At 42.7% G+C, this 27089-nt stretch overlaps 1 protein-coding gene across 1 annotated transcript; it reads left to right on the forward strand.

Annotated features, from left to right (window-relative positions):
- On the forward strand, positions 1–27089 carry LOC137630850 (V-type proton ATPase subunit e-like). Its single transcript, XM_068362397.1, has 4 exons — positions 1–135; positions 2722–2769; positions 11964–12051; positions 26485–27089. The coding sequence occupies exons 1-4, from the start codon at positions 38–40 to the stop codon at positions 26488–26490; spliced, it is 240 nt and encodes a 79-aa protein (XP_068218498.1). The 5' UTR covers positions 1–37; the 3' UTR covers positions 26491–27089.

Here is a 27089-nt window from a genome sequence, read left to right on the forward strand (position 1 = left end):
CATTTCACAAGACACTCGTCAAAAGGCAAAGCAAAAGATGTCAGCCTCTGCTATTCCCGTGATTTTGATGACCTTATTTTGGGGTGTGGTGGGCATTGTTTTGCCCATTATACTTCCAAAAGGTCCAAACCGAAGGTAAGACTTGACTATAAAGATATACAGATATAAAGATATAAGAAATATGCAACTCCAGAAGCTTCTTTATGTACGGTCGACTATTGCCTGCTGATAGGACATATTTATTATTTCATTTCGTTATTTTAGCTTCTACTAAATTAGTAATTTTGAATTTTATTTACAATAAAACTGCAGAATAGCCATGGGAGAGAAAACCCATAAGCTTATTTCAACTAGTATAAATTTAATCCTGTCTAATCATACAAATTTCATATTTGTTTTTCTTCAAAATGTTGTTCCGTCCGTAACTATAATTTCTCCAGGTCAGGTGGGTTTGTTAGGTTTGGTAATCTTTTACAAATCTCAAAAGTGTAGAACAATCAGGTTTAGTCCGGTTTTCGCACAGCCGCCCATCCCAGGTCATAAACTAAAATTTACAAATAAATCCCTACCAGAATTGCATTCGGGGCACTTTAACCTTTGAGAGTTAACACAATGAGCTTTTAAAAAATTATTCACTACACCAGGAGTACTATGATACCGTGAAATTGGCTATAGCATTCGAATAGCCTTGATGGCAGCCATTACACTTTACGTTGAGCCCAATAACACACACCCAACACTTAACACAGCTACAAAGGACCCGAGAAGTTGTCCTAAAAAAACGAGGGGGTATATGTATGATAGTGGTCACCTGTATGTCTTATTATGTCTAAATTAGAATACGGCAGTGTAAGAGGGGGTCACAGGGGGGCAGTACCACCCCCCACCTGTTAGGTAAGAAGGTAAGGACATGGCTTGTAGGTTAGGTTAGGGGGTAAAGTTTAGGTTAGTTGATGTCCATTTTTAATGAACGCGTGAGGAAATGGCCGCTGATATACAAAGGCTCCAAAACGGGGTGTGTCACAGAACTTTCTACATCAAACTCAAGCATGCATACATGCCCAAATATGGTAAACTTTAGGAGGAGGAGCTACTTACAAATGAAGAAACGGGAGTAATTCCATTGGTAGAAAGAAAGTGGAAGGATGGCTTGTGCGTAGGAAGTATAAAGTATCGCGCATCAAGTTTTGCACAAACGCACAAACGGGAGAAGATACGTCCGACTTGTAAAATGTAACCAAAAGAGTGAAATAAATATTTCAGGGGAAGAGAATCCCCATATTTTGTGCGATTTTTTCGTGGATTTATTATGCGTCCCAGAGAATAATGTATAGAGAAGAAAAGTTTAGTTTTACCAGTATCAATTGATTCGCCAGTAAATTTTGCCCACCCTAAACCCTCGGTTCCCATTTGGCGGCCACCCATTACAGTACCATAGGATATTTTAGGGTATGTCTTATTAACTATTTATCTGCGATGGAAATAAAGGTAATTTTTTTTTAAGAAAACAGTTTTTCTGTAGATAAACCCATTTCTTTATTAGTACAGTTTTTCCCATGGTGTTCTATAATAATACCTGTTTCAGGTGGGTTTAAGTAAGTGGAGCCACCCTATTCTGAGTAGACACATCATTCTAAGGTAAAGAAGGGAGGTTGCGGTTTCATATTTAATACCACAGTATAAGCGCAGGGGTAAAAATGTACCAAACCAGGCCAGTATGTTAGGTTTAAAGGGTTTGTTAGAATTATTGGTATACATTTACTATAGCACAATATTTCTAATGAAGATCATAAGAAGTATTCTGGCACCCCAGATCCCAGAACCCAAACCCTTCTGTCTGGGGGTCCTTTGCAACATCACCAATGATCCAAATCAATGGTTACTATGTCAAAGAGAAACTGTAGACCCTTCCTCAAAGAAACTACGAGAGCTCGCCCTGAGTGTCAACACACTTCATCAGCATGGGGAAAGGTCACAAGGAGGAGAAGGAACATGAAGATCACCATCTCTGCCTGGATTCACAAGGTCATTAACCTAGCACTGATTCCAGATCCTCCTCCAACACTTCGACCCAGAGCACACATGGTCGGGGATATTGCTACGTCTCTGGTGTTCAAATAACACTATGGTGCATATTCTACAAGCGGGCGTGTGGAAGTGTCAAATGACCTTCACTGCCCACTACCTGCAAGATGTAACCCACAAGAGACTCAATACTCAATACATTCTCTATTGGTCCTGTGGTGGCTGCACAACAACTGGTTTGACTTCACTTTCACTTTTCACTTTTACGGGTTTATTTCTCGCCCTCCATCAAACACTAAAGGTCTGTTCAGGCGGGCCTTGGTGTGTGAAAAAAAAATAATTTCTTTCCAGTTGATATTTTGCTCTGTATCGTTATCAAGTAGCAGGAGGTTTTGGGCATTGCTCTGGAAATGCACTCAGCATTTCTAGCTATGCCAGTATTTCCAACAATGGTTGATGCCAATTTTTGCTGTTTAGAAATCTTGTTTCATCATAGCTGAAATAGTCAAGTAGTGTACAGTATCCGCATAATCCAACAAAAATTTGTGAAATACAGTCCTGTACTCAGAAATTACTTTTACGTTAGACTTAGAATGTACTTTGTTTATTTTTATCACAACATATATTTTATATCGTATTTTGATTCAGTATACAATAATTTGTAATATGTTACTTATATGCAATTTTCTTTTTCAGTTTAATGCAGTGTATCCTGATAATAACAGCAGCAGCTTGTTGGCTATTGTAAGTATAGTAGCAAAGTTTTTAAGTACTGTAAGCATTTATGACTTAGATTACTCAACCCAAATCCTTTAAACAGCCTTAGAGTATGGTCATACTGATCCTTTTCAATGCTGTTGAAAGTTTTTAAGGCTTGAATTGAATTTGGAAAATATGTAGTTAATAACCATTTATTTGATAGAATAATTTCATACACATCTGCTCTTTAATGAAGCAGTTTTAAGAGAGTATTTTTATATATTCAAGTAATTTTGTTTATTATTGATGCTGTAATTTTGAAGACATTTCTAACCAGGAAATTATTATTACCTGTTATTGAGTGAGGTTATGTATATGAATTGCTATTATAAGGCTCTCCCTAACATTCTTCTGAAATTTCATTATCCTTATTATTTTAATGAAACTTCCTGGAATCCATGTGTTGCTCATTCTTTATGGAATAGCTTCAACTGAAGTAAACTAAAAATTATGATAAAAATTAACAATAACACCATTGCATATAAAACCTTTTTTGTTCCGACGCAAATACAAACCCTTCGCTATTTATAGGGGTACAGTACAGTTAGACCTCGCTAATTGCGGTTTCGTACTTCGCGGCCAAGGAAGATGAAAAAAAATTTTGCTGACCCTTGGGGGCCTCGTAACCTAGGTTACGCTAAGCCCTCAGACTCTCGTGTCTTTCGTCATACTGATCCTTCGGGCTTTCGTGGCAGGAAAACCTCGGGTTCTCGTTCCGTTGATCCTTCAGGGTCTCACAACCCAGGTTACGTTAAGCCCTCGGGGTTTCGTGTCTCTCGTCACGCTGATCTTTTGGGGGTCTCGTGGCATGGAAACTACGGTTTTCTGTTACGTTGACCATTCGGGGTCTCGTAAAACCGGTATCGTTGAGCCCATGAACCATCGGGTTTTCGTAGCATGGCGTTCTCTTCTCGTCCCTGGAATTCTAGGGGTTCACACGATCACGCTGAATTTGTCGCTTCGCGTGACCCTCGTCATCAAGAGTTTCATTCATGACAAAGAGTCTCCGGATTCTCGTTGTGCAGGGCTTTCGGGCTCACGCGACTGACGATACGCTGAACCCCCTGTTGTTCATCCTACAGGAGTTAGTGATGAGGTTCCTTAAGGTCTTCGCTGGGTGGATTCTTATGGGTCATGCGACCGGGGTTTACGATCCACGGCTGCTCCCCTTCCTGGCTTTCCACCCCCTTGACCCACCTCAGTGGCGTGCTATGTCATGCGACGCTTTCGGAGCAGCAGCGTTTGACGTTCCTACGTATTGTTCTAGAGAGGGTTCTCACGATTTTCCATCCTCACGAAACCCACCTCACCTCGCCTCGCCCAGGTGGTCCGAGGACGAAGTACCATCTCCGTTTTTGGCTGCCATCCCTAATTTCTCGGCCAGGTTTCCCTCATCGCTGCCTCCTAGTCAGCCAGAGGCGAGTACTTCCTCAGCAGTTTCCCTGTCTCCGGTCTTTCCCGATGATGACTACGACCCACTCCTGGCTCCTATGGGTGAGAGTTCGTATGTGGAAGGGCAAAGTGATCCCGAGGATGACGCTTTGCCAGCTGCCGCTTGCCTTAAGCTAACGAAGAAGGAGAGGAAGGACTCTGAGCATGCCTTTTAAGATACTCAAAAACCCCTGAGGGCCAGTGCAAGTCTGCCCTGGTCAAAGGGGTTGAGGAGTGCCAAACAGAAGGCAGTGTCCAGGCAACTGAGTCCACCTCCTCTCTTCGCTCCAACTCATCCTCCAAGCTCCTCCCTCCTCCGTATGGGTTTTAAAGGAGATACTACGAGATCCTCGGGGAGTCTGTCCCTACCCTGCCTCTCGATCACTGCGAAGAGGCACTCTCGAGGGCAACGCCCTTTGAGAAGCCTATGAGACTTCCAGTTGTCATGGGTAGATACAATACTTTTAAAAGGATATGTTATGAAAGACAATAATACCTACCCCCAAAGTGTGAGCAGCGAGACGAGATTCGACTACTGTATTGTTTGGTCAAACCTGTCATCATTTCACTGTCGTCAGCACTTTGAAAGTAAACCGAGCCTCGACGAGAGCACCTGCAGCGATAAGGGGACTACTTGTTTTGACCAAGATGTCATCGTCTTAATCAGTCGAGTTAGTCTATTTTGAGAAACCAAGCCTGAGGGATATCCGTGTCTATGAAATATGTCATCATGGGTGGACACGTGCTGCCCTTTTTATTACGACTTAACACCTGCTCCAGATTGCATCATAAATTTCTTCTAGAAGCTTCCATGACGTGATCGAAGTGGGCGTTTTGGAGGAAGCCAATAGAGATGCAGAATTGTTAAAAAAAAAAAAAAAAGCATTCTATGGAAATGACCACTGCCCACTGTAATTAACTTACTGCACGCCAGCGTTCACCAATGCAGCAGCGCTTGCCAATGCCCCAGCTCTTGCCTGCTCGCCAACGCTCTTCTTCCCATTCTCCGAAAACTCCGCTTCAGCAGAAACCGAGCACCAGCATCATCCTGTGCACCAACGCTTCAGTACTCTCCTGCGCACTCGCATGAGAAGCAAAAAGAATGAAAACTTGTTACAGGTCGCCATTGCCCCATTCCCCTCCCCACAAACACTTTACAGCATGCCCGCCGGTAAAAATGGGAAAAGGCTTCACAGAAGGGGTCAAGATCCCTAAGATTCCATCTTCCAAGGTGAATCAACCGCATCTACCATATGTGAAGACTCCTCATAGGGAACCCTTGGTCCTTTCTCTTCAGGAGTTTTTTCCTGACAGTACCACTGTCAGCAAACACGATCTGAACATACAGCCTATCATTAGCACGATCGCCAATTTCTAGCTCATTTTCCACCAATGAGATATCATCAACCGACTGATCGCTAGATCACCATTTGCTGATCACCAGATCGCCAATTGCTAGCTCATTTCTCTCTGATCATTGACCTCTAGTCTCGCCAATTGCTAACGATCTCCGATTGCTAGAGTGCCGATCGCCCATTTCTAGTCAGTAACCAGTCATCAGCTTGCTGATCACTAGATCGCCGGTGGGCAGCTCGTCTTTCTTCGATCATCGACCTTGGCTCGCTTATCTCTGACCAGCTAATCGTCAGCTTGCTGATCTCTAGCTCATTTATCACCGGTCCGCGATTGATCGCTGATCATCAATGGCTCACCGATCACCAACTAACAATCATTAAACCATTCTGCTGTCTCTCAGGGCTCCCAAGCCAATCACCAACTCATTAATCGCTAACCTTCCTTGGCTGACTGACCAAACAGCCTTCATCTGCCTGTCAGTTACCATCTTCGGTTCACAGATCACCGATTCACCGATCATCGGCAATTCGCCGTTCACCAGCAGTTCGTGACTCGGACTTACTAGTCAACCTCTGCCCTTGATTCCCTAGATCAGAAGGCATACAACACACTTCTCACTATATGCCATTCACCATCACACCAATCCACTAAAGTGATCGGCAAACGATTGACAACCCCCACCAGCAGCTTGTCGACAGGTGACTACTCGCGAGCACTCTCCAACTGCGCAGTAACCACGATACCCAGCCGTTAACCATTGATTAACACTCGCCAGACTGATGCTGCTCTAAGGAATAGCATCAATCCCATCAGGGCGCATGGTAGGGTTGAGCATTTCCTTACTTCTATCAGTTAAAGTTCTCTCCCAGGGAAGAATCCTTACACAGGGTATTGCATCCCATCCTTTCTTCCATGAGTCTAGACCCCAGCTTCAACAATCTCTCATGCAAAAGGATCCGCAAGGAGCTGTCCCTTTGGATCAATGTCCACACCATGTTGAAGTTCGGACAAGGGCTAAGACCACAGGTCTTGATTTGCACGCTGGACCTAAAGGACGCATACTTCCAGGCCCATACCATCCATCTTCTAGGAAAGATTGAGAATTCAGTCTAGACAAACAAGAAACATCAGTTCAGGGCACTGTGCTTCAGTCTTTCCACAGCACCCATACTGGACGTGCAGGATCGGCTTCTGTCTCCTCTGTTTCTGGGCGACTGACTGACCTTAGCAGACTCGGTGGTAACTTTGCATTAGCACCGGAATTTCTGAAGTCTTTTTACCAAGATCGGGTGATCATGGTAAACCTTTGGAAGTCTTCCCTACTTCTCTCTCAGAAGACTGGTATATCTGGGAATGATTCTAGACACCAATCTCCACAAAACCTTCTCATCAAAGACAGACGTAGAAAAGTCACAAGACCCTTTCTCAAAACGAGAAGAACTCCCAGCCCAGAGTGACTATTTTTTCCCTCGGACACCTATCATCTCTGGCCGGTCTAGCCTCAATATTTGTTCTCTCGAGGGCGGCTTCAGACCGATTGGAATCAAGCCTTCGATTCCCCGGTCATTCTGATCCCCATGGGACCAGAAGTTTGGGCGAACCTCAAGGGATGGGTGTCAGTCGAGAATCTACGGAGTGGTATAACCTTCTCATCCTTCCCCACCCCTCAGACTTGATGCTGTGCTTAGACACATCAAAAGAAGGGAGGAGGGACCATAGTGCTGCACCACACGACCTCAGGCCTCTGGACAGAGTTCGAAAGTACCTTCAATTAAATCTCTCAAGAGATGAGGACCAACTTTCCGGTCCTTCAACAGCCTTATCAGTTCCTAACGGGCTACTCGGTGGTGTGATGAGGGACAACACCACATAGGGGCTCACATTAACAACCAAGAATTAACTTGCTCGTTGGCTTTTCTCATCTAACCGTATAAATACTAAGATGGGACAAAGTCCGTTTGGTACCACTATCAGCCCGCTTCATTCCAGACTAGAGGAATGTGCTCGCCGACAATCTGTGCACAGCATCTCAGATAAGGTGTACCGAAGGGTCTTTGATCACCTTGTAGCTGACAAAGTCCCAACTTTACGGGGTTCTCCAACTAGGAATCTGTTCGCAACGCCCCTGAACCTCAGGCTTCCCCTGCTCCCCAGTCCTAGACCCCAAGGCTCTCTGGCAAGAAGCTTGCCAACAACGGTGGTTACAAAAACGACGTTTACGTCTTGTCCTTATTTTATCTGGAGAAGGGTACTCAACAAGGCTAGAACATTGGTCAGCCTCTCAAGGGCTCTCATAGCTCCTGATAGAGCCTCCAAGAGAACCCTCTCCACGTCACAGACAACCACACTAACATCTACCACAAGCTGTAGCCTTGCTGTGGTTGTACACCTTGAGACTACCCAGTACCTCCTCTCTCACAGAGGCTTTTCGCAATAAGTTGCGAAGAGGTTGTCTAGATATCTGAGGAATTCCTCAGCATCAGTCTACCAGGCAAAGTATAGCGTCTTCTGTGGTTGGTGTCATGGGAAAGCGTATCTCTCCACTCGATACCTCCTCGAGTATATGCAGGAGGAAAAGGCCCCCTTTTTAGCTTCAGCAGGTAAAGACGATCACTCAACCGTGAGCCTTACTTTCAAACTTGCCTTTTCCCAGTTGGAATTGAGACCTCCCTCTCGGAACATGGTTCGAGCTCTCCGGTCTCAAAGTAGACCTCCTTACGTTCCACTTCACCAGGCAACAAATTTTCACCTGGTTTAGAACGAGTCGAGGAACTTCATTGTCTCTCTTTCGACATAGCCCATTAATGAGAAGGGTGAAAGGCAACATTTGGTTTCATCCCCGAGTATGTTGCCAGACACAGTCTCAAAAGGTGACGGATCCTAGACAAGTCTCCACTCGGTAACTGGCGATCCAGATCATCTGTTACTGTACCAGGGTAAGGTTTGAGGCTCTACCTCAAGAGAATGGCAACAGCCCACCCGGGTCCCTTCTCTTGTCATCAGCACTAAGAGAGACAAGAGGAGGATCACTAAAACATCATCTTTGCTGGATTCACAGTCATCAATTGCTCTCTGAATCCAGATCCTCATCCAACACATCGACTCACGATGTCAGGGGCATGGGACTTCTAAGCAGATTACTTTGTGACGCAGGTTTTACAGGCAAGGGTGTGAATGCTCCAGGTGACTTTCACAACGCCAGCCCTTGAAGTCCTACCTCCAAGCAAAGTGAGCTAAATCACCGGTGTGTGAGTGGGAGCAGTAGCAAGCTAACCCCCCTACCCCCGCTAACAAGCGGTATGGGTAGTTGACCCTCGCTAAATTTTAATGGCTCATCATTTTAGCTTCGCAGAAAGTAATACCCCTAAATAAATAGCTAAGGTTTGTATCGTTAAGAAAAAATCAAATTATCTACGAATTTGTCATATTAAAGCTCAATTAACTACAGTGAACCCTCGCTACTTCGCGGTTCGACCATCGCGGATTCACCACTTCGCGGATTTTTTTCATAACCCATGTCTATACATATATTGCGGATTTTCCGGAAATATCGAAAATACCGCGATGTGACCGATGGTGCGAGATTGGAGAAAGTAAGGAAAATTGAATCATGATTGATTTTCAATATAAATGAAACTTTGAGGAGCAACAAAGATATCATTTGTTAGAGAGATAGAGAGAGGTAAGGAATGGGAGGTAGTGAAAAGTAGCCCACAGAGAGAGAGAGAGAGAGGTAGAGAGAGAGAGAGAGAGAGAGAGGTAGAGAGAGAGAGAGAGAGAGAGAGAGAGAGAGAGAGAGAGAGAGATAGGTAGAGAGAGAGAGAGAGAGAGATAGAGGGGGGTTTAAATGTAATAAACAAAAAAATTTGATAGGTTATAACACATTGGTGCTTATGTAATATCAACTGTATACTGTAGACGGTTTGAATAAGTTAAGAAATGGTATTAATGATACTTTGTTAGTGTATTCGTACACACTCAAGAGCGGCAGCTAGATGACAGCTGATCTAATCACAGCCAAAAGTAAAAAAAAAAAAAAGTCAACAATACTCGATTTTTAAAACACACCCGAAATTTAAAAACAAAAGTACACGCTTTCTTAATGTGCAATTAACTATTTAAAGAGTGGCAATTTTCTAGAATAAAATGATATTTCCCAAAAAATAGTGGTTTGCTGATGAAATCGGATGCCCTATTTTTGGCTATGATTGAAATGGATGTAGACTCGGCCTAATTATTTCATTTCGTATTTAATTGACATTAAGAAAACTAATTTTAGTTTCTTCATCTAAATGTAAGTATTGTATAACACGAAGAGAGAGAGAGAGAGAGAGAGAGAGAGAGAGAGAGAATGAATCAGCTGTTGTAATCAAATGGCGTGTTTTTGTTTCGTGAGAATTTCATCGCCACGACTTTAACAACAACATACTGTACTGAACTTTACAGTATTATACAGACTACTGTAATATGATAAAGTAAAATATTTGTAATCTATTTTATATGAAATGGGGCTATTTTTGTTTTGTTTAAAATTTACAATTACGTATGTAAAACAACTCTCTCTCTCTCTCTCTCTCTCTCTCTCTCTCTCTCTCTCTCTCTCTCTCTCTCTCTCTCTCGTAGATTGTTTTCCTGCTTTGCTACGTATGTATGATTTTATATAGATACGGTAAATAATATTTGTAATAACATATTTTATAAAAGCTTTTACTGTAATATCATTATTTATCACTTTCATCATGCAGGTTAAATTCCTTAGTTTGTTTACTGAGCGTACTTTATGACGCCGTCGTTTCAGGCGGCGTCATAAAGAAAAAAATTTCATTTGGAAGTCCTAAGAAAAATTAAGTAAAACATTAGTAATAACCAAATCAACATACTGTACTGAATAATCAATATAATTGATGCAAAAACTAACCTATAAACAGATGTGTAAATGCGTTTGTTTCTTCATTAGGATCAGAGATAAAACGTAAACAAAACATTGGTTGCCATTTTTTATCGTGCTTTTTGGCGTGTTTAGGAAACGCATGATATAAAGTCGCCTTTAATATTTGTGCCTGTTTTAGTTTAGGGTACTGTATTACATGCATTAAGTGTTCTGTACATTAAAGGGTAGTTTGTTAACAGTACTACGTACAAGGGAAGGTTTTAAAAGTCTGAATATACATGCTAAATAAATAGGTAAATATGGTGTTACTACTTCGCGGATTTTCACCTATCGCGGCCGCGTCTGGAACCTATCTACCGCGATAAACGAGGGTTCACTGTATTTGTATAAACGTAATTATCTAGAATGCAATAATGGTTCCGAAACGAAATTGAATATTAGAGAGAGAGGGAGAGAGAGAGAGAGAGAGAGAGAGAGAGAGAGAGAGATATTATTATCGAGATATTTAAGGTTTTAGTTTATAAAATAAGCTGTATTTCTGTTTAAGAAAGTATAGATATATAGTAACATACTGCGCACGAGACGACACATAAGAAATTGCGATATGCTTCTTGAGTAGCGGCGTAGGATACGAGTCTTGAACGAAAACCCCCAACACTTACAGTAAGTAGTTAAATTGTACTGCTGTAATATTACTGTACATTTATTACAGTAATATACACTACAGTATCAGTGAGTATTAGGTTACAGTACAGTATTACTAGATAGGAACAACTTTTTTATACAGAACATTAAGGGGATGATGACTCGGTAAACTTTACATTAGCACAATACTGTACTGTAACCTTACTACGTCCAGTATGTAGTGTAATGTATAATGTACATATGATTATAAGCTGTTGTAGAAACCAAATTAAAACAATATTAGGCAGTAATTACCGTGCTCATCATCAGCTCGGCACCCGCTGGTGGCAAGGGGCAGTGACTTTTTAGGTTGGGAGTTAGCCCACCCTAGCGTAGTACAGGTATTTATTCGCTTATCGCGCCCGTTTCTGTAACCTAACTGTCGCGAATAACGAGGCTTGACTGTATTCCAGTTACGGAACAAATGACAAATTCGTAGATAATTTGTATACTGTATTTTTCCTAACGATACAAACATTTAGCTATTAATACAAACACACCCGCCAGCGCTATCCCTCTTGAAATCCTACCTCCAAGCAAAGTGAGCTAAATCGCTGGTGTGTGAGCGGGAGCGGTAGCAAGCTATCGCCCCCCCTCTCCGCTAACTAGCGGAACGAGTAGTTAACCCTTGCTAAAATTTTAATGGCTCGTCCTCTCAGCTTCACTAAAAGTAATAACCCCTAATAAATAGCTAAAAGGTTTGTATCGTTAGGAAAAATACAAATTATCTACGAATTTGTAATTTTTGCATGGCAGGATGAAACATTTCTAAAGATCTGTTATTTCAATATGCTTATAACTTTTTTCTTATTTACAGCTGGTTATGTTGTTATATGCACCAGATGAATCCTCTCATTGGTCCGCAGCTCCATACTACCACACTTATTGCTCTAAACTCTCTATGGGTAAGTGTTAGATAGTCTTATTCAGGGGTAAATAAGCACGGTTCTGCAGCAATTGGTAGTTTTAAAAGATTTATGAGACTATAGAATGGTACATTGATATGTCTTAGGGTTTGATTGCATACTCATACCCGATGCTCTCAGGGGGTTCGGGAGCACGTATGAGAAATAGATTCTAGTCAACTTTTGCTGTATGTCACAAGGTAATATAAATAATCCCTTGCCCTGCTTACCTCTCTTGTGGAAATCTTCCTGTTAAAAAAAAAGAAAAAAAAAAAAGGGTCCTTCACAAACTAGCTGTGATGCCTTTTATGGTAGTTGTTCATTTATTTCCAAGAATCTCCCATGATGTTCATATTGCTTCTTCTCTAAAAGCTCAGTTTGATTGACACTTGATTTTTCAATATTAAACTTACCCGATAATCATGTAGCTGTCAACTCCGTTGCCCGACAGAATTCTATGGAGGGATACGCCAGCTATCACAATACTAGAAGGGGGTGTACTTACCAGCGCCACCTGTGGCCAGGTACTCAATCATTTGTTGTTGACACCTCCTCAATTATTCCTCTGTCGTGCTTCCGGCTAGACGTTCTGGGATACGCTCATGGTCTTCGAGTTTATTCATGGATATTTGGTGAAGTATTCTCTTAGATTAACGGCTGTCGCATACTGGAATCCTTTTTATATTAGCTAGTTAGCTTTTATATAAACTCTGATTAACGGTTAATGAATTTTTGCTTGTTTTTGGATCACCCTTTGACTTACTCTTTGAAACAAGATGTCTGACGTTTCGCAAGCTCCCTCCCATAGACGATGTAGGTCTTGCAATAGGCGTATTCCGAAGGTCTCGGTAGATCCTCACACCGCTTGTTCTGACTGTAGGGACAGGCCCTGTCTATTAGAAAATCGGTGTGAGGAGTGCGCCGGACTTTCGGAATTGGATTTTGTACGTCTTTTAAAATATTCATCTCGTCCGCTGATCTTCATGCAGGGAAGAAACGTTGGTCTCAGGTCTCGAGACCGCTTAAACGTAGAGTTCAGTCAGCGAGTGCTCAGCCAGGTTGCAGTCATTGGCTCAGCTCCGACTCGCCTCTGTCATCGGTCGACTGTACTCCGCCCAAGAGGAGTAAGGTTCTGCCTATACAGACCCCGACTGTGACTTTACCTCAGTCTGTTATCGTTTCTGCCGACCCCAAGTGGACCCTGCTTCAGTCCATGCAAGTTCAGCTTTCGGACTTGATGCGTGAGTGTCGGGCTGAGAGTGTTGCACCTCCTGCACTCCCTCCACCTGTTCTCGCTGCACCTGTGCTCGCCCAGCCTGCACCTGCTCCGCCTGTGCTCGCCCAGCCTGCACCTGCTCCGCCTGGTCGCAGCACCATCTGCCAGGCGTACGATGTTGAACCACTTTCGGAGTTTGCTGTTCACAGTGTTGTTCAGCCTCAGCCTTCTTTAAGGCAACCCTTGCTTTGGGATCAGGAGAGTTACACTCTTCCTCCTCCTCCCCTTGCTGCTCCACCAGTGGTGCAACTCTCGGTTGGGGTACAACAACCTCTCCCCTCCGTGAGTCTGCCTGCTCAACCAGCGCTGCACCGAGTTCAACCCTCGTCTAGGCAAGCTCATCTACACCATGCACTTGCGCCTCAGGAGCCTCAGCTTGCTAGAACTTTACCTTGTTCTGAGCAGCCTCAACCTTCTCATGCTCCACTCATCTCTCAGGAACAGGAACGGACTACTCCGCCTCCGTCCTCCGCTCAGCTGGTGCAATCCTTGGGTGCAACTCTTGCTAGGAGTCAACCCCCTTCACCCTTGCACCTGCCTTCTGCTCCGACTGTTGTTCAGCCTATGCAGTCTGAACCTCAGGTTTTCCCTCAAGTTGAGGAAACCTCTGTTGTTGTTCCTACCCGTTCTGACTCTGCGGTTCAGCATTCTGGTCCTTTTGCTTCGCTACCTTCTGCTGATGAAGTGTCGGATGATGAGGAGGCACATCTTGATCCCTCATCAGACGTGGAGGAGTCTAAGCTTTCTCCATTGTCTGTTGATTTTAGAAAGGTCTTGGCTCTACTCAGGGAGCTTTACCCTGACCACTTCGTCTCTGCTGTTCCCCGCTCTCCTCCATCTGAGTTTTCGCTAGGCGTGCAACAAGCTAAGTCGAGCTATACTAAGCTTGTCCTAGCTAGATCCTCCAAGAGGGCCTTAAGGACCTTTGGGAGTGGCTTCAGTCTAAACAACACCTGGGCAAGACTTCCTTCATGTTCCCTCCAACGAAGCTCGCATCGAAAGGTTGCGTTTGGTATGCCACAGGGGAAGCACCAGGCTTGGGAGTTCCTGCCTCTGCCCAGGCTGACTTCTCAAGTCTGGTGGACTCGCCTAGGAGGACTGCGATGAGACGCTCGAAGGTTTGTTGGACCTTCTCAGACCTGGATCATCTTCTGAAAGGGTTGTTCAGAGCTTTCGAAATGTTCAACTTTCTCGACTGGTGCCTGGGAGCCCTCAGCAAGAAAACATCTCCTGCGGACAAAGACTCTGCCATGTTAATTATGTCCTGCATGGATAAGGCTATCAGGGATGGATCGGGTGAGCTAGCGTCGTTATTTGTATCAGGGGTGTTGAAGAAAAGGGAACAACTGTGTACCTTCCTCTCAGCCAGCATTACACCGTGCCAGCGGTCACAGCTCCTTTTTGCTCCACTCTCAAAGTTCCTCTTTCCCGAGGAGCTAGTTAAGGACTTGTCGGCTGCCCTGATACAGAAGGACACGCACGATCTTGTAGCCTCATCGGCTCGTAAGTCTAAGGTTACCACCTCTGTCCCCAAGACTTATCGCTCTCCAGTGGCTGATACCCCGGCCACTAGGTTCATACCGCCCTTTCGTGGTAGAGCCCCCAGCCGAGGAAGCTCCCGTCCAGACTCTCACAGGGGCAAGTCTAAGAAAGGACCCAGGACATCTAAGGGAAAGCACTGACTCTCAGATTCTCCAGACAACAGTAGGAGCCAGGCTCAAGATCTTCTGGCAAGCCTGGGAGAAGAGAGGTGCAGACGCACAGTCTGTCAGTTGGCTGAGGTACGGTTACAGGATTCCATTCTGCCTCAAACCGCCTCTGACCACATCGCCCATCAACCTCTCTCCCAACTACAAAGAAGAGGACAAGAGGCTAGCATTGCAACAGGAGGTTTCGCTACTTGTGCAGAAGAAGGCAGTGGTTATAGTCCGGGACCATCAATCCCCGGGCTTCTACAACCGTCTCTTTCTTGTGGCCAAAAAGACAGGAGGTTGGAGACCGGTGCTGGACGTCAGCTCTCTCAACGAGTATGTCACCAAGCAGACGTTCACAATGGAGACGACCAAGTCGGTCTTAGCAGCGGTCAGACAGGAGGACTGGATGGTCTCGTTGGACTTGAAAGATGCATACTTTCACGTTCCCATTCATCCAGACTCCCAACCTTTCCTGAGATTCGTTTTCGGAAAGGTTGTCTATCAGTTCCAAGCCCTGTGTTTTGGCCTAAGCACAGCTCCTATGGTCCTTACTCATCTGATGAGGAATGTAGCGAAATTCCTGCACTTATCGAACATCAGAGCCTCCCTCTACCTAGACGACTGGCTGTTGAGAGCCTCCACGAGTCGTCGTTGTCTGGAGAACCTCTCTTGGACTTTAGATCTAATCAGAGACCTAGGTCTATTAGTCAATATAGAGAAATCTCAACTCATTCCCTCCCAATCCATTGTGTACCTGGGAATGGAGATTCAGAGTCGGGATTTTCGGGCTTTTCCATCGGCCCCCAGGATAAACCAAGCCCTACAGTGCATCATGAGCATGCTGAAGAGGAGCAATTGCTCAGTGAGACAGTGGATGAGTCTCACAGGGACCCTCTCATCTCTGGCCCTGTTTGTCGAGCTAGGGAGACTCCACCTCCGCCCTCTTCAATTCCATCTTGCAGCTCATTGGGACAAGGGCTCGACTCTAGAAGCAGTCTCTATCCCTATCAACCAAGAGATGAAGACCACTCTCCGGTGGTGGAAGCACAATCTTCTTCTCAAGGAGGGTCTATCATTGGCCATCCAGACCCCCCATCTTCATCTCTTCTCGGATGCATCGGACTCGGGCTGGGGTGCAACCTTGGACGGACGGGAATGCTCAGGAGTATGGAACAAGGAACAAGGATTACTCCACATCAACTGCAAGGAACTGTTAGCAGTCCATCTTGCCCTGTTGAACTTCAAGTCCCTCCTGCTAGGCAAAGTGGTGGAGGTGAATTCAGACAACACCACAGCCTTGGCTTACATCTCCAAGCAAGGAGGGACCCATTCGAGGAGCCTTTACGAGATCGCAAGGGACCTCCTCATTTGGTCAAGAGGTCTAAACCTCACACTGGTCACGAGGTTCATCCAGGGCGATATGAATGTTTCAGCGGATCGCCTCAGCAGAAGGAATCAGGTCATTCCCACGGAATGGACCCTCCACAAGAGTGTGTGCAACAGACTTTGGACGTTGTGGGGTCAACCTACCATAGACCTGTTTGCCACCTCCATCACCAAGAGACTTCCGCTTTATTGTTCCCCTGTTCCAGACCCTGCAGCGGTTCATGTAGATGCTTTTCTTCTGAACTGGTCCCATCTCGACCTGTACGCATTCCCTCCGTTCAAGATTATAAACAAAGTTCTGCAGAAATTCGTCTCGCACGAAGGGACACGGCTGACGCTGGTTGCTCCCCTTTGGCCTGCAAGAGAATGGTACACAGAGGTACGTCAATGGCTAGTCGACTTCCCCAGGACTCTACCTCTAAGAGTGGACCTTCTACGTCAACCACACGTAGACAGGTTGCACCCAAACCTCCACGCTCTTCGACTGACTGCCTTCAGACTGTCGAAAGATTCGCTAGAGCTAGAGGCTTTTCGAAGGAGGCAGCCAGTGCGATTGCCAGAGCTAGAAGAATTTCCACTCGTAGAGTCTACCAGTCTAAGTGGGAGGTCTTCCGAAGCTGGTGTAGAGCCAATTCAATATCCTCTACCAATACCTCTGTGATCCAAATAGCTGACTTCCTTCTTCATCTTAGGAATGAGAGATCCCTTTCAACATCTACGATTAAAGGGTATAGGAGCATGTTGGCCTCAGTCCTCCGCCACAGGGGTTTGGACCTGTCTTCCAACAAGGACCTTCAAGACATTCTCAAGTCTTTTGAGACGTCTAAAGAACGTCGTCTTTCCACTCCAGGCTGGAATCTGGACGTAGTCTTAAGGTTCCTTATGACATCTAGGTTCGAACCTCTCCAGTCAGCTTCCTTCAAGGATCTTACCCTCAAGACTGCTTTTCTCGTTTGCCTTGCAACAGCTAAGAGAGTCAGTGAGGTTCATGCCTTCAGCAAGAACATTGGTTTCACAACCGAATCAGCTACATGTTCTTTTCAGCTTGGATTCCTAGCAAAGAACGAGCTTCCTTCACGTCCTTGGCCTAGATCGTTCGAAATACCTAGCCTCTCCAACATGGTAGGTAACGAACTAGAGAGAGTTCTTTGCCCTGTCAGAGCTCTCAAATATTATCTGAAGAGGTCTAAACCTATTCGAGGACAGTCAGAAGTCTTATGGTGTGCCATCAAGAAACCCTCGAGACCCATGTCCAAGAATGGGCTTTCGTACTATATAAGGCTTCTGATCAGAGAAGCACATTCTCACTTAAAGGAGGAAGACCTTGCATTGCTGAAGGTAAGGACCCACGAAGTAAGAGCTGTAGCTACTTCGTTGGCCTTTAATAAAAACCGTTCTCTGCAGAGCATTATGGATGCAACCTATTGGAGGAGCAAGTCAGTGTTTGCATCATTTTATCTGAAAGATGTCCAGTCTCTTTACGAGAACTGCTACACCCTGGGACCATTCGTAGCAGCGAGTGCAGTAGTAGGTGAGGGCTCAGCCACTACATTCCCATAATCCCATAACCTTTTTAACCTTTCTCTTGAATACTTTTATTGTTGTTTTTATGGTTGTTACGGTAGGCTAAGAAGCCTTCCGCATCCTTGGATTTGGCGGGTGGTCTATTCATTCTTGAGAAGCGCCTGGGTTAAAGGTTTGGTAGAGGTCCTTTAGTAGGGTTGCAACCCCTTGTACTTTGGCACCTTTGGGTTGATTCAGCCTCCAAGAGGAACGCTGCGCTCAGTAAGGAAGACGAACTTTAAATAAAAGGCAGAGTAACGGTTCTATTCGACTTCCTTACCAGGTACTTATTATTTCATTGTTATTTGAGATAACTGTTATATGAAATTTGGGATACTTAGCTATCCTTTAATCATGTACACTGGTTTTCACCCACCTCCCTGGGTGTGAATCAGCTACATGATTATCGGGTAAGTTTAATATTGAAAAATGTTATTTTTATTAATAAAATAAATTTTTGAATATACTTACCCGATAATCATGATTTAATCGACCCTCCCTTTCCTCCCCAGAGAGAACCAGTGGACCGAGGAATAATTGAGGAGGTGTCAACAACAAATGATTGAGTACCTGGCCACAGGTGGCGCTGGTAAGTACACCCCCTTCTAGTATTGTGATAGCTGGCGTATCCCTCCATAGAATTCTGTCGGGCAACGGAGTTGACAGCTACATGATTATCGGGTAAGTATATTCAAAAATTTATTTTATTAATAAAAATAACATATTTTTTAAATTTTAAAATTTTCTCATTTTCTTTCATTTTAACCCTTTTACTCCCAAAGGACGTACTGGTACGTTTCACAAAACTCATCCCTTTACCCCCATGGACGTACCGGTACGTCCTTGCAAAAAAAAATGCTATAAAAATCTTTTTTTTCATATCTTTAATATTTTTTTGAGAAAATTCAGGCATTTTCCAAGAGAATGAGACCAACCTGACCTCTCTATGACAAAAATTAAGGCTGTTAGAGCAATTTAAAAAATATATACTGCAAAATGTGCTGGGGAAAAAATAACCCCTTGGGGGTTAAGGGTTGGAAATTTCCAAAGAGCCTGGGAGTAAAAGGGTTAATAACCCTTAACAAAGGCATGGAACCTTTGAGTGGTAAGTGTTAAGAAGACCAGGGATGCTGCATCAGATACTCCTGTCTTCAGTTATCTCCGTTGACTGGCAGCAATTACATGCTTTCCAAATTTTTACATAGCTGCATATTAAGAAGTCTTCCTGGTTTAGTTAGAAATTATTGCATGGAATGTGCATAGAGAATCATTTCTGGGAGATCATGATCCAAATTCCCTTTGTGTGTTGTGTTTGGGGCAATACTGAACTGTAATTCAATGGGCATGCATACACTGTGTGTCAGTGGTTGCCGATCAAGTTAACAGTTCTAAACAAAAAAGAAAATTTTTTGTTAGCTCAGGAGAGAAGCCAGGAAAGACTAGGCTAGTTGATTTTAGGAGGGGATGATGACGAAATGGTATGCGTCCTTCTTTGGACAACACAAGTTCAGCTATCTTTCAATAATGATGAGCTTCACAAGATCATGTTATCACTAGCTTCCTTTGTTAAATTCAGAAGTCCATTAAATCATCCCATAATAATGGTAATTCTGTTCCTTCATGCCCCATTGCCAAACCTAACCCAACCCTCCAAGGTCAAGCTAGTATTTAGAGAATTTTATTCAATAAGGATTCTGAATGTACTCTGCACTCTACAGATTTGAATGCCTCACAGAGAGCCTCAAAATCTATACTCTCTTCAGTGCCTTCATCTGCAAAACCACAATGTTTGTCACTGTATATGACAACTAGATTGTGAGACAGAAGACAGAGTGGGTTGTCTTGTTACATATCCCTCCACTCACTAAAGTGAGTGGTTCTCATCAGTCTCATACTACTTCATTTACTGTACTGATGTGGATGGCATGGCATATCATATGATTAGGTTAACTCTGAGGGGCTAAATGAAGTTTCAACCTAAATTGATGAAATTCATAACATTTCAGACGAGTATACGCCGTTCAATTGCAACCTTGGCCTCTAGCTTGTCTCAAATAATAGTACAGTACAGGGGTTATAGTAGGCACTAATACATTTAAACCAAAGGCTATGTGTACCTTCAATTACACCCTTTCCAAATTGTAAACAAAGAGAAAAATCATCTGATTTTCACACTTCTCTTGCAGGACAGGAAAATGAGGAAGAAGAAAACTCAGAGACGATGAAAGTGAGGAAGTATCGCTATTTAAATCTTTGTGAAACTTTATTGCTTAAATATATCCTAATAAATTTAATAATGTAAGTTTGGAAGACTCTTATTCTAATAAATTGGAAAAAAGTGGTTACTTCCAGGACAGTTACACACCTCAGCTCTCCAACCTTGCTATGGATAGATTCAAAGTTGTTTTCTCATATTCAGAAAAAGGCTGGGGGATTCAGGTTCACGTTTAGTAATTAGGCCCTCTTTAACTCAGAGATGTGCTAATTCATGCAAGACTAATCAATTCCTTAACCTGATTCTAAATTGTGATTTAGAAGCCAATCTTAATCCAATCATTGTGCCCCATAAAAGAAAATATCTAAATTCGGGTTATGTAAGTCAGTTTACTAAAAAAAGAGTTGTATATTATTATCATTATTACTATTATTAATTGCTAAGCTACAACCCTAGTTGGAAAAGCAGAATGCTATAAGCCCAGGGGCTCCAATAGGGAAAATAGCCCCGTTAGGAAAGGAAACGAGGAAAAATAGAATATTATAAGAATAGCGACATCAAAATAAATATCTTCTATATAAACTATGAAAACTTTAACAAAACAAGAGGAAGAGAAATAAGATAGAATAGTGTGCCCAAGTGTACCCTCAAGCAAGAGAACTCTAAACCAAGACAGTGGAAGACCATGGTACAGAGGCTATGGCACTACCCAAGACTAGAGAACAATGGTTTGATTTTGGAGTGGTCCTCCTAGAAGAGCTGCTTAACATAGCTAAAGAGTCTCTTCTACCCTGTATATACTATACAGTAATAAGAAAGGGAGATATTATTTGTAGGTAATCAGATAGCTAGTGTTGAATCACTTAACTTTGCAGGTTCTATTATAGTAGTTTCTTATCTCATAGAAGAGAAATTTACAGATGAAGATTTGAATGAAATTTGAAATTACCTACCTTGCTTAATCATCCTGTGTGTCTTTTGTGATTACGACAAGAGAATAGTTCTGTACATATATGGTTCAGCATCAGAGGCACAAAAATAAAAATTAATTTCTAATCCTATTTAGGGATCTGTGTTAGATGGAGTTGACACTGATAGAGTAGTTACTCGAACCGATGTATAGAAATGCTTAACTTTTCAATTACAAGTCAGATTTCTCAAACTCAGATATGCCAACAAGGAGGCCCTTTTGTTCATCAGATAACACAACAAAATTCTGTTACAGTAGACGTTCCAAAGGGATTGGCAACCGAATTCAAAAACCTTATTGTAGAAAAGTATGATATTCCTTTCCACCGAAATCCAGTAGAGGGAGACTATTCCACATCTTCCGGTTTGGGAAAGACCACAGCCTGATTCATGGGTATTAGCTATGCTCAAGAAAGGCTTCCGAATTATTATTATTATTATTATTATTATTATTACTACTAGGTAAGCTACGACCCTAGTTGGAAAAGCAAGATGCTCAAGGGCTCCAGCAGGGAAAAATAGCCCAGTGAGGAAAGGAAATAAATAAATGATAATAAGAAGTAATGAACAATTAAAATATATTCTAAAAACATTAACAACATTAAAACAGATATTTGATATATAAACTATAAAAGGACTTATGTCAGCCTATTTAACATTTGCTGTAAGTTTGAAATTTTGAAGTTCTACTGATTCAAGCACCTGATTAGGAAGATCATTCCACAACTTTGTCACAGCTGGAATAAAACTTCTAGAGTACTGTGTAGTATTGAGCCTCATGATGGAGAAGGCCTGACTATTAGAATTAACTGAATGCCTAGTATTATGAACAGGATGGAACTGTCTGGGAAAGATCTGAATGTAAAAAAATCTTATGCAACATGCATAATGAACTAATTGAACGACGGTGCCAGAGATTAATATCTAGATCAGGAATAAGAAATTTAGTAGACCATAAGTTCCTGCCCAACAAATTAAGCTGAAAATCAGCAGCTGAAGCCCAGACATGAGAACAATACTCGAAACAAGGTAGAATGAAAGAATTAAAACACTTCAAAACAAATTTATCGCCAAAAATCTTAAAAGACATTCTTCATAAGCCAATTTTTTGTGCAAATAAAGAAGACACAGACCTAATGTGTTTATCAAAAGTAAATTTGCTGTTGAGAATTACACCTAAAATTTTAAGAGTCATACAAAGTTAAAGAAACATTATCAATGCTGAGATTGGATGTTGAGGAGCCACTGTCCTTGATCTCCTTACAATCATACTTTGAGTTTTGTTAGGATTCAACTTCATACCCCATAACTTGTACAATGCACTAATTTTAGCAAGATCTCTATTAAGGGATTCAACAACCCCAGATCTACATTGAAGAGATGGAATTGATGCAAAGAGAGTACCATCATCTGAATATGCAACAGGCTTGTTGTCTAGGCCATACCATATGTCATGTATATATAGTATGAAAAGTAATGGGCCAAGAACACTACCCTGAGGAACACTAGATATCACATTCTTATACTCACTATGGTACCCGTCAACAACAACTCTTTGTGATCTATTAATTAAAAATTCAATATTGATGCTAAGAAACGACCCACCCACTCCCAACTGTTTAAGATTGAGAACAAGAGCCTCATGATTAACATGGTCAAAGGCAGCACCAAAATCAAGGCCAATCATACGAACTTCCTAACCGCTATCAAGGGCTTTCTTTACAGCATTGGAGATTGTAAGAAGGGCATCACATGCTCCAAGGCCTTTACGAAAACCAAATGGCAAACTAGGGAACAAAGAAGGCAAGCGAGTCCTGCAACTTCCAAGATGCCTTTATCAAAGAATCCAGTTTTGTGTCCAAGTTATCTTGACAATATTATACATCAAAAACTCAGTTACTGCAAATAGAAATCGTGAAACTAATACAGTTTATTCTTAGTCTCCAAAAGCTCAAGAGATTAGAGACCAGTTCTAGATATTTTCAGTACTCAACAAGTACTGTACAGTGCTTAGAGTTCTTGATGTAATCACCCTCTGGGAGCAATCAAACAAGAGATTGGGTGTTCTTTGCTTTTTCAATAGATCAGAGTTTATCAGTTCAAGCGCCAATGTTTTGAGCTCAGGACAGCCCCACAGGTTTTCAATAGAATGATGGCCCCCTTCAAAAAATGGTTAAGGTTACTTGGGATCAAGAGTTCTTTTGTACCTGGGCAAAGGGCTAATTTTAAGCAATTCATTAGAGAGGATTTGAATTCAACAAGTCTGGTTACTCAGGTTGTTGGGCCATTTGGGGGTCATAGTAAATGTCAAGGAGTCCCTCCTGGGTCCTACTCGGCAGATTCTATATTTGGGAATGACAACAGTAACAGTTCCTTTTCAGATTTTGCATTGGAGAAGAGGATCAATTCCTATCACCTTTTACTACAAAATTCAAAACATTGAATCGGACAATATGATAATACTAGCTTATCTCAGGAAGCAAGGGGGAACAAGGTCGACTTCCCCATTTCAGATAGTAGAAAAACTGTTATCATGGACGAGTTTGAGAGGAATCACTCTACTTCTGCAGTTCAATACAGGGAAATCAAATGATGTGCTGCACCACACTACCTTAGGCCTCTGGTCAGAGTCGGATAAATACCTTTACATATATCTCCTAGAATTGAAGGCCGTCTTTCTGGCCCTTCAACAATTCCATAAGTTCCTGGCGGGCCACTCAGTGGTGGTGATGACAAACAACACCACGGTAGTGGCATTCATCAACAAGCAAGGAGGTATTTTTTCGCAGCTCCTTTCCCATGTAGCAGTACAGATACTGTACTTGGATGGGCCGAGATTCTCTCGATACCACTATTTGCATGCTTCATTCCAGGCAAGAGGAATGGCCGTGCCCACAACCTGAACAGAGCATCTCGGATAGTGAGTACTGAGTGGTCTTTGGATCATTTTGTAGCCAACCAAGTCCTGACTTTATGGGGTTCTCCGACGGTGGATCTGTTTGCAACGGCCCCGAATTTCAGGCTTCCGTTGTATTGCTCCCCAGTCCCAGACCCCAAGGCGCTCTGGCAAGATGGATTCCAACAACGGTGGGACAACATCGACGTCTACACCTTTCCCTCCGTTCTGTTTGATGAGGAGGGTACTCAACAAGGCCAGAATATCAGTCAACCTCTCAATGGCCCTCATAGCTCTGCTATGGCATTATGCGGAATTGTTTCCACACCATCTGCAACTCCTGCTGGAGTCTCCAAGAGAACTTCCTCCACGACACGATCTACTCAGACAACCACATGCCAACATCTTCCACAAAGCCCTAGCTTCGCTACGATTTCACTCCTGGAGATTATCCAGCATCTCCTCACTCAGAGAAAATGTTCACTACAAGTTGTAAGCAGGATGTCTGGATACCTGCGGAAGTCAACAGCAGCAGTCTACCAGGCAAGGCAAAGTGGAACGTCTTCAGTGGTTGGTGTCATGGAAGGGTTATGTCTCTTCTCAATGCCACTATTCCAGTAATAGCGAAGTTCTTTGTGTATTTGCGTGAGGAAATGCACCTTTTAGTCTCAGCGGTAAAATGGCTATCGCTCAGCCTTAAGCCTCGCCTTTAGGCTGAATGGAAAGGACATTTCCTCATTGCTAGAATTTTACATACTCATACAGAGTTTTGAACTTATCTGTCCTCAGCCGGAAGTGAGAACTCCCTACGAACCATTACTGCAGGTAACAGATCACCACCTGACTTGAAAGACAGTGTTCCTGCTCGCTTTGGCTTCGGCCAAACGAGTCAGCGAACTTCATGGTTTTTCATATGACATCACCTATTCAAGGGGATGGGGAAAGGTAATGTTCAGCTTCGTCCCCCTGAGTATGTTGCCAAGATTCAGAATCCGGGGGTTGCGGATCCCTGATCCGACTCCTTCCGGATTTGGAGTCTCCGCTCTGTAACAGATGACCCTGATCATCTCTTACTCTGTCCGTGGAGTTAGAGGCTTTACCTCAAAAGAAAAGCAGCAGCCTGTCCCCGTGTGCTTTCACTTTTCGTCAGCACAGGGAGGAACAAGATGAGGATCACCAAGAAAACCACCTCTGCTTGGATTCGCAGGGTCATAGACCATGCCCTGAATCTAGATCCTCCACCTTCACGCCACCCCAGAGCCTACAATGTCGGGCGTAGCTACGTCCCTGGCCTTCAAAAGAAACTTTTCAGTGACGCAGGTTCTACAGGAAGGGGTGTGGAAACGTCAAACTACGTTCACAGGCCACTACCTGCAAGACGTGACCCTCAAGAGGCTCGATACATTCTCTATCAGCCCTGTGGTGGCTGCACAACTGCTGGTTTAATACCTCAAGTTCCTTATTGGACAAGTAGAAGAAGATTGAGGGCACTGTTACCCAGTTTTAGTCTGCATGAATGATAAGGTATGACTGGCTCTTATTCTTTTCTCCATACTCCCCTCTCTTGGGGAAATCAGCAGCCTAGGTTTTCTGCAGAAGCTGACCTCAAATCACTGCAGGTAAACCATACTTCCTTGTGTACCTAGTATTGTATCAATACTGTTACGTCTCCATACCCTGGCGAGGTGGTATTGGAAAGTCTCAAGTTACAACAGTTTTTTCTACTAATACTTGGAATAACTTTACCTTGACAGACACGCTGTTTATCTCAACACACACAGCTTGCGTAGGCCACAGACCTTGTTTATCAAGGTTTACCGAGGTGTAGGGACTCCTTATTTTTAGTACAAACCTATTCAAAATAAGGATTCCCCGTGTAGCCAAAAAGCCAGTTTGGCAGAGACGTCCACCCTCCTAATGGGTGAGTCACCCCTAATAAATAGCGTAGGTTTGTATTCCAGTTATGGAACGAATGACAAATTCGCAGATAATTTGTATTTTTTCTAACGATACAAACCTTTAGCTATTTATACAAGCTTACCCGCCAACCCTATCCATCTAAAAGTCCTAGCTCCAAACAAAGTGAGCTCAATCAGAGGTGTGTGAGTGGAAGGGGTAGCAAGCTAATCCCCTACCCCCCGCTACCTAGCAAGATGGGTAGTTGACCCTCGCTAAATTTTAATGGCTCGTCCTTTCAGCTTCACTGAAAGTAATACCCCTAATAAATAGTTTAAGGTTTGTATCGTTAGGAAAAATACAAATTATCTCCGAATTTGTCATGTTCATTTTATAAACAATTTTCATATACAGTAAAAGGTTTTAGCTAAATAAAGGCAATACAGTACTGCAACATATTCCCTTCTTATATTACTGGTGTTTTTGTAGTCAGCACTGTATTTTCATGATTATTCAAATTTATATTTTTTCATTGCAGGGATAAAACAACATCAAACACCAGGAGCTTGTGGAAGCTGAAGTATTAAACATGCATATATGTTTATTCGTTTTAGAGTAACAGTAGTGTGCTGTTACATGATATTTATCGTGATGTTATATAATATGCTGTGTCATGGTGTAATGTATTTGTAATGAGGTTTTATGACTTGTTTAGAGAATGCATGATTACAGTTTTTGTGAATTGTTCTACAGTCATAGTACTTCCATGTACCACAAAGCTAGTTTTAGAAAAATCTGTAATTTTTATGTAAAAGAAATAGAAACTTCAGGAAATATGTTGTTTTAGATTTCGGTAATGTAGGAATTGATGATATCTATAGTGTTGGTTACGTATTTTCATCAGATGGACATAAATTGTTTCTGGAAAAATAATCTTGTCAGTTATATCGTAATGTTAGTTTCTTAAGAATATTTTTATTTTGTATTAATAGACATTCTCTCTCTCTCTCTTGAGTGTATTTGAATAATTTTCATTCCATAATATACAGTAATTTCATTTTTAGAATGATTTCATTTTAACAGTGTATGAAGAAATATATTACCAATATTTTATTTTGTCATTAAGAAATACACTCTAGTCAA

The sequence above is a fragment of the Palaemon carinicauda genome, chromosome 39 (genome assembly GCF_036898095.1).
Source record: "Palaemon carinicauda isolate YSFRI2023 chromosome 39, ASM3689809v2, whole genome shotgun sequence".
In the NCBI taxonomy this organism is placed as follows: domain Eukaryota; kingdom Metazoa; phylum Arthropoda; class Malacostraca; order Decapoda; family Palaemonidae; genus Palaemon; species Palaemon carinicauda.